The sequence below is a fragment of the Sapajus apella genome, unplaced genomic scaffold (assembly GCF_009761245.1).
Source record: "Sapajus apella isolate SASKATOON/1434 unplaced genomic scaffold, GSC_monkey_1.0 scaffold2670, whole genome shotgun sequence".
Lineage (NCBI taxonomy): Eukaryota > Metazoa > Chordata > Mammalia > Primates > Cebidae > Sapajus > Sapajus apella.
In genome coordinates this window covers 605-8,983 of record NW_022439596.1, presented here as the reverse complement: position 1 = coordinate 8,983, position 8,379 = coordinate 605, and the positions used below count along the sequence as shown (strand labels likewise).

Below are 8,379 nucleotides of genomic sequence, written 5' to 3'. Positions count from 1 at the left end.
TGAGACAGAGTTTCACTCTTGTTACCCAGGCTGGAGTGCAATGGCGCGATCTCGGCTCACCGCAACCTCCGCCTCCTAAGTTCAGGCAATTCTCCTGCCTCAGCCTCCAGAGTAGCTGGGATTACAGGCATGCGCCACCATGCCCAGCTAATTTTTTGTAGTTTTAGTAGAGACAGGGTTTCACCATGTTGACCAGGATGGTCTCGATCTCTTGACTTCGTGATCTACCCGCCTCGGCCTCCCAAAGTGCTGGGATTACAGGCTTGAGCCACCGCGCCCGGCCAGCAGGCAGATCTCTTGAGCCCAGTAGTTAGAGACCAGCCTGGGCAACATGGTGAAACCCTGTCTCCACAAAAAATACAAAAATTAGCTAGACATGCCGGTGGCACGTGCCTGTGGTCCCAGCTAGTCGGGAAGCTGAGGTGGGAGGATCACTTGAGCCTAGGAGTCTAGGGTTGCAATGAACCAAAATCACACGACTGCACTCCAGCCCGTGTGACAGGGAGATCCAGTATCAACAACAACAACAACAACAAAAGACATTTTGGGGAAGATTGGGAAATTAGAATGTGTCTGGATTTTAGATGATGTTAATTTTTAATTTTCTTAGGTGTGATAATGATACTGTGACTGCAGAGAGGCGTCCTTATTTTTCAGAGATGACTGTTGAAAAATTTCAGGGTAAAAATATCTTGACATCTGTAGTTTACTTTAAAATGCTTCCAAAAATAATGAAAGAAAGCAAATATGGCAATTTTAAATCTACACAGTGGGTATATGGGTGTTTATTATACAACTCTGTATTTTTTGTATGTTTGAAATTTTTATAATAAAATGTTTCCTGTATACAAATATACAAAATACACATACTGAGCCAGGCATGGTGGCTTATGCCTGTAATCCCAGCACTTTGGGAGGCTGAGGCTGGAAGATCATTTGAGGCCGGGAGTTTGAGACTAGCCTGGGCTACCTAGTGAAAACCCATCTCTACAAAAAAAAATTTTTTTTTAATTAGCCAGGCATGGTGATGTGGGCCTGTAGTCCCAGCTAATGGGGAGACACAGGCAGGAAGAACATTTGAGCCTGGGAGGTTGAGGCTGTAGTGAGCTGTGACTACAGAACTGCACTCTAGCCTGGGTGACAGAGTGAGAAAAAAGAAAGAGAGGGCGGGGCATGGTGGCTCACGCCTGTAACCCCAGCACTTCGGGAGGCCGAGGGGGGTGGATCACGAGGTCAAGAGATCGAGAGATCGAGACCATCCTGGTCAACATGGTGAAACCCCATCTCTACTAAAAATACAAAAAATCAGCTGGGCATGGTGGCGCGCATCTGTAATCCCAGCTACTCAGGAGGCTGAGGCAGGAGAATTGCTTGAACCCAGGAGGCGGAGGTTGCGGTGAGCCGAGATCGCGCCATTGCACTCCAGCCTGGGTAACAAGAGCAAAACTCCATCTCGAAAAGAAAAAGAAAGAGAGGAAGGGAGGGAGGGAAGGAAGGAAAGAGAGAAAGGGAGAAAGAGAGAAAAGAAGGAAGGAAAGAGGAAGGAAGGAAGGAAGGGAGGGAGGGAGGGAGGGAGGGAAGAAAGAAAAGAAAGAGAAAGAAAGGGAGAAAGAAAGAAAGGAAGGAAGGAAGAAAGAGAAAGAAAGAGAGAAAGGGAGAAAGGAAGAGAGGGAGGGAGGGAGAGGGGAAGGAAGGAGAGAGAGAGAAAGAAAAGGTTTGTAGTGCAATCCTATCCTCTTTATTTTTAAAAGCATAGTAATCTATGTGTCTGTCATCTGTTTATTTTTAAAATCAAGTATATATCTATCAATGTTGGTACAGGAAGAAAAAAACAGTCTACAAAGACATTTCAAATTGGGGAACTGGACAAAGAAAAAAATTTAAAATGAACTTTCTCTTAGTTCTCTTCTATAGTAGGAATTTTTCAAAAGGAACATTGTATTTTATAGCAATAAAAACAAAAAAGAAAGAAAACATAGATCTATAAATACCAACAGGATGCCCGCCGCATATTCCTAACCAAAAAAAAGAAAAAAGCAAGTTGTAGATAACATGCAACAGATAATTCATCTTTTGTAAGAAAAGGATGCCTCTGTACATGCACAGAAGTGTCCATATGCTTGCAAAGAAAGAGTGTGGATTAAAAAAAAAAACTGTGCAAGGTGGTTGCCTCTGGAGACAGAAATTCCACTATGATGTGTGTGTGTTACTTTGCAGGAAAACACTTGATTGATTGATTGATTGACTGCCTCGCTCTGTTGCCCAGGCTGGAGTGCGGTGGGGCAGTCTTGCCTCACTGCAACCTCCGTCTCCTGGGCTCAAGCAATCCTCCCACTTTAGCCTCCCAGGTAGCCAGAATGACAGGTATGCACTACCATGCCCTGCTAATTTTTGTATTTTTGTAGAGATGGAGTTTTGCCATGTTGCCCAGGCTGGTCCTGAACTCCTGAGCTCAAGTGATTCACCTGCTTTGGCCTCCCAATGTGCTGGAATTACAGGCACGTGTCATCATCCAGTCGCCCAGTCAGAAAACATTTTAAACATCCGCTTTCCCCATCATTGACCCCCAGATAAAATGAGAGGTGTGAGTGGTTGACTGGCAAGGCATGTCCCTGGGTTTCTAAAGTAGTTGGTGCACTTGAGGTAGGGAAAACAGAGAACTTACCACCCCAGTGAAAAACTCCAACCCAGTGAACTGGAGGGTGTTCTTTTCGGCCATGGTAAACTGAGGGATTATGATGAAGCTGAAGTTCAAGATGAATGAGAAAATGTTGAATTTCAAAAGCCATCTCAGAAAGTTGAAATAGGAGAGAATGCTGGTTCCAAACTTGCCTCCGATGATTTTCAGCGTCTTCTGCCACAGGCTGATGGAACTGAGAATTTCTGACAGGCTGCTCTTGGATCTCCGATAAGTCTGAAGCCAGGATTCGAAGCAGGTGGGTTGCTGTTCACTTAACAGATATTGACCGAGCAGGTGCCATAATAACAGAAATGGCCACCATGTCTGGAGTATTGTTAAGTGCAGGCAACATGCTAGGCATGTTTACAAATGTTATCTCAACTCTAAGGTGGAGCTATCATGACCTTCCCAGGTTTGCTGTTGAAGGTGCCACTCTCAATGGCCAAGATGGCCAATGAACTCAGCAACCTCTTAGTTCTTCCCCATGCGACCTCATTTTCCCACACTTTAACCAACCTGATGGCTTCGGGCAATGAAATAGCTCTGATTTTTGGTCTTTACCTTGAGCCCCCTTTCATCCTCATTCCCTCCCTCCCTGTTTTCACCCTCTTGCTGTGCCCATTTTACTGACTTACCTGTGAAATGGAGTGCAGACACTGAACACAGCAATTAAACTGGAGGATATGATGGGACTGTTTGCTTTTTTCTTTGTCAACTATTTTCCTGTAGGGAATAGCAAGAGAAAGTGAAAGATACAAACGTTGCAACTCATTCATTCAAAAAATAGTTACATGGTGGCTCATGCCTGTAATCCCAACACTTTGGAAGGCTGAGGCAATAGGATCACTGAGGCCAGGAGTTCAAGACCAGCCTGAACAACATAGTGGAACCTTGTCTCTATTTAAAAAAAAAACAAAAAGCTGGGTGTGGTGGTGTCTGGCTACATAGTCCCAGCTACTCTAGAGGCTGTGGTGGGAGGGTCACTTGGGCCCAAAAGCTTTGAGACTGCAGTGAGCTATGATCACACCATTGTAGTCCAGCAGCCTGGGCAACAGAACGAGACCTCATTTTTTTTTTTTTTTTTTTTTTTTTTGAGATGAAGTCTCGCTCTATTGCCCAGGGTGGAGTGCAGTGGCACAACTGCGGCTCACTGTAGCCTCTGCCTCCCAACTTCAAGCGATTCTCTGCCTCAGCCTCCTGAGTAGCTGGGATTACAGTTGCACACAACCACACCTGGAAAACTTTTGTCTTTTTAGTAGAGACACGGTTTCACCATGTTGGCCAGTCTGGTCTCGAACTCCTGGCCTCAAGTGATCCATCTGCCTCGGCCTTGAGCCTGGGATAACAGGCATGAGCCACCATGCCCAGCTGAGACCACATTTCTTTAAAAAAAAAAAAAAAAAAAAAAAAACTGAGTTCCTATGATGTGTTGGGCACCATCCCAGCTATTAAGACAACAATTTCTTTGGTTTACGGAGCTGACATCCTAGTTGAAAGCAAAAGATAGTAAGCGATAAAAATAATAAAGTGGATAAATGGTCTGATGGTTTTATAAATGGCAGTTCCCCTGCACATGCTGTCTTGCCCACTGCCATGTAAGACGTACCTCTGCTCTTCCTTCTTCTTCCGTCATTATCGTGAGGCTTCCCCTGCTGTGTGGAACTGAGTCCATTAAACCTCTTTCCTTTATAAATTACTCAGTCTCAGGGATGTCATTATTAGGAGCATGAGAACAGACTAATACAGGTTCTCAGCCCAGGGCGATTTTGCCCCCACACATTGGCAATGTCTGGAAACTTTTTTGGTTGTGGAACTCCACTAAAGAGTGGAGAAGGGGAGCAACTGGCATCAACTACACAGAGATCAGAGACGCTGCTGCACATCCTACGATGAACAAAACAGCTCCCACGACAAAGACAGATCCAGCCCTAAGATATTACTTGTACTGAGATTGAGATATCCTACCATAAGGTCTTTGGGACGCTTCTTCAGTGACAGAGGGAGCCATGCAGAGTTTGAAATGGAAGGGTGTTTTCAGAAAGACATAGTCACAATCGGTCTCCTTACCCTTCGATGAACTCATCACGTCTGCTCTGTTCTGGTTCTCTCCCTGCTTTCTTTGGTCCACCTTGAAGGCCCACCCCAATGTCACTGTCTATTGCCTTTCAAGGCCCGGCTCAAATGCCCCCTCTATCCATTTTCCCCCAGAAAAGTTAGGGAGGGCAGACCTTTCTGGTTCTCACATTGAAATCTCTTTCTATTTTGACTTGGCCTGATCTGCTTTCTGCCATTTGTAATGTACTTGTTGACAAATCTATTCCCTGCTGCCAGGTTTTGAAATTTATCTTTGAAACCTCAGAAAATCCTGCATCCTTGAATCATTTCCTGCTAATTACTGTTGTTTCCACTCTACTAGCTTCTGCCAGCTAACTCAAATTGAAAAAAAAAATTAAGCAACAATTAATGTAAACTTTAAAGGCTAAAACAGCCCTTACCATTGGGTTTTGAGTTCCTGAGCTTATAAAACTCCTAAGTTCTTTATTTTTTTTTTCTTTTACTTTTTTCAAGATGGAGTCTTGCTCTGTCACCCAGGCTGAAGTACAGTGGCACAATCTTGGCTCACTGAAACCTCCACCTCCCAGGTTCAAGCAATTCTCCTGTCTCAGCCTCCTGAGTAGCTGCGATTACAGGTGCATGCCACCATGCCCAGGTAATTTTTGTATTTTTAGTAGAGATAGGGTTTCACCATGTTGGCCAGGATGGTCTCAAACTCCTGACCTGTGATCCATCCACTTCAGCCTCCCAAAGTGCTGGGATTACAGGCGTGAGTCACTGCACCTGGTTGGCCTTTATTTTTTAAGTAAACTTTCTATTTAGCATAGTTTGAGATTTACGGTAAAGTTGCAAAGACAGTAGAGAAAGTTTCCATATACATTCACCAGTTTCCCCTGTTAATATTTTACATTTCCATGGTAGGTTTGTCAAAACTAAGATACCAGTATTGATATATTTCTATTACCTAAACTCCAGACTATTCAGATTTTACTAGTTTTTCCACCAGTGTCCATTTTCTATTCCAGGATTTCATCCAGGATACCATATTGCATGTATTTGTCATGTCTCTCTTTTTTAATTTTCATTTTTTTAAAAGATGGGGTCTCACTGTGATGTCCAAGCTGGTCTTAAAACTCCAGGGCTCAACTAATCCCACCACCTTGGCCTCCCAAAGTGCTGGGATTACAGGCATGAGCCACCATACTGGCCTGTCACGTCTCTTTAGAACTTTCTAGTCTATGACAGTTTCTCAGACTTTCCCTGTTTTTGATGACTTTGACATTTTTTCTTTTTGTTTTGTTTTTGAGATGGAGTCTTGCTCTGCCGCCCAGGCTGGAGTGCAATGGTGCAATCTCAGCTCATTGCAACCTCCGCCTTCTGGGTTCAAGCGATTCTTCTCCCGCAGCCTTCTGAGTAGCTGGAACTACAGGCGCATGCCACCATGGCCAGCTAATTTTTTTGTATTTTTAGTAGAGACCAGGTTTCACTTAGCCAGATGGTCTTGATCTCCTGACCTTATGATGCACCTGCCTCAGTTTCCCAAAGTGCTGGGATTACAGGTGTGAGCCACTGCACCCAGCAACTTCGACAGTTTCAAGGGGTACTGGTCGAGCATTTTGTAGAATGTCCTTCAGTTGGGATTTCCCTAATGTTTTTTGCTGTTTAGACTGGGGTTGTGGGTTTTAGGACAGAGTGGCCAGAGGAGATGTGTTTTTCCCATCACATGACTTATCTTTGGATATGTTAACCTTGAGTCTTGGCCAAGGGAGTATTAGGCAGACTCTCCCCTGGAAAGTTACTCCACTTTCTTTCTTCCATGCCCTACTCTTTGGAAGTAGCTCACCAAGCAGAGCCCATACTCCAGCCCAGGAGGAGGAATTAAGCTGTAGCTCCTGGAGAAAGGACTACCTACATAGGGTATTTGAAATTTTCCTTTCAGGAGGATTTGTCTTTTCTATTGCACTTAATTATTTCTTATCTTTTTGAGATGGGGCAAAAGTAGAAGATTGAGGTTCATGTGAAATCTGGGAAAGAAGAAAAGCCTTTGGTCCATACCTAAGGTTCCTTTTCTCTTCCATGGTCCTTGGCTGGTTCCTGATGGCTTTAATTCTGTCTCTGGATGTCATGGGTATGAGAGATGCAATTAACTTCTGTCCTATGAAAAAAATTAATGGAGTTTAATTTCTTTTTTCTTTGATAGAATCATAACACTAAAATGGGGTACTGAAGTCAGAGATGTTTTTATAAGAACACAAGGAAAGAAGAATATACGGACTTGGAGATCTCAAAGATCACAAAGGAAAACAACAAAAAGACACATAGATGTGTTAAAGCTCAAAGCCAGAGCAAATGAATAATGACTGCACTCTATTCTAATTCAGTGTTTTTCTCTTTCCTGTAACAAAAATCATTTAACAAAGTCAACAAGATACCGCATGTTTGGTCAGCCTACCTCTTTTTTTTTTGAGACAGAGTCTTGCTGTGTCACCCAGACTAGAGTTCAGTGGCACAATCACAGCTCCCTGCAACACTGATCTCCTGGGCTTAAGCAATCCTTCCACCTCAGCCTCCCCAAGTGTTATGATTACAGGCATGCACCACCATGTCTGGCTAATTTTTTAATTTTTGTAAAGTTGACGTCTCACTACATTGTCCAGGCTGGTCCTGAACTCCTGGGTTCAAGCAATCCTCTCACCTCAGCCTCCAGAGTAGCCAGGATTACAGGCACACACCATGACAACCAGCTAACTTTTTTTTAATTTGTAGAGATGGGGTCTTGCATGTTGCCCAAGCTAGTTTCCAACTTCTGACCTCAAGAGATTCTCCCACCTCAGCCTCCCAAAGTGCTGGGATTACAGGTATGAGCCACCATGCCTGGATCTCTTGCTTTAATATCCCACATCTCTTCCTTTTGCCCCTGATACCAGGTACAAGAGACTTCACATTCCTTGACTATTGTTGAATGCTCTTCCACCTCCCCAGAAGTACACCCTTCTTTTCTCCTGCTAACTCATATTCACATTTGTAGTCAATGTGGCAGACGCTATTGGTCATCCACCCCAAATTTATTTCCTCCTTGTTAATGGAATCCCAATTGTGTTTGGGAATCTACCTGTCTCCCTCACATGGCCCTGAGCTTTCTCGAGGTGGAGCCCATCCCCAGGCCCAAAGAGCAAGTCTTAGTCTAAGTAAACCAATCTCCAAGGCCCTGTCCCCTGCAGCAGAGGCATGTGACACAGCATTAATCAATGTCCTCTAAGAGGTGGTCTGCTGCTGAGAATTTCTTAGAAAAGGTTTGTTCCTTCTAAACAAACAAAAAACAAGAAAACAAACAAACAGCCGGGCGCGGTGGCTCAAGCCTGTAATCCCAGCACTTTGGGAGGCCGAGGTGGGTGGATCACAAGGTCAAGAGATCGAGACCATCCTGGTCAGCACGGTGAAACCCTGTCTCTACTAAAAATACAAAAAAATTAGCTGGGCATGGTGGCGTATGCCTGTAATCCCAGCTACTCAGGAGGCTGAGGCAGGAGAATTGCCTGAACCCAGGAGGCGGAGGTTGCGGTGAGCCAAGATCGCGCCATTGCACTCCAGCCTGGGTAACAAGAGCGAAACTCCGTCCCAAAAAAAAAAAAAAAAAAAAAAAA

At 44.3% G+C, this 8,379-nt stretch overlaps 1 protein-coding gene across 1 annotated transcript; it reads right to left on the bottom strand.

The window, feature by feature from the left end:
* Positions 1–2,490: 2,490 nt before the first annotated feature.
* LOC116547319 (transmembrane channel-like protein 5) lies at positions 2,491–7,174 on the bottom strand. Its single transcript, XM_032273304.1, has 3 exons — positions 6,791–7,174; positions 3,316–3,403; positions 2,491–2,914 (listed from the first exon to the last, which is right to left on the bottom strand). Exons 1-3 carry the CDS (start codon positions 6,859–6,861, stop codon positions 2,621–2,623), a joined length of 453 nt encoding a protein of 150 aa, XP_032129195.1. The 5' UTR covers positions 6,862–7,174; the 3' UTR covers positions 2,491–2,620.
* Between the last annotated feature and the right edge of the window lie 1,205 nt (positions 7,175–8,379).

What these genes read in the sequence shown, in the direction of transcription:
- LOC116547319 (XM_032273304.1), bottom strand. Translation starts at nt 6,861, where the DNA reads ATGACATCCAGAGACAGAATTAAAGCCATCAGGAACCAGCCAAGGACC. An exon ending in GAAGAGAAAAGGAACCTTAG is followed by an intron (nt 3,404 to 6,790) that starts GTATGGACCAAA and finishes TATTCCCTACAG; the next exon opens with GAAAATAGTTGACAAAGAAA. An exon ending in GTCTGCACTCCATTTCACAG is followed by an intron (nt 2,915 to 3,315) that starts GTAAGTCAGTAA and finishes TCCTGGCTTCAG; the next exon opens with ACTTATCGGAGATCCAAGAG.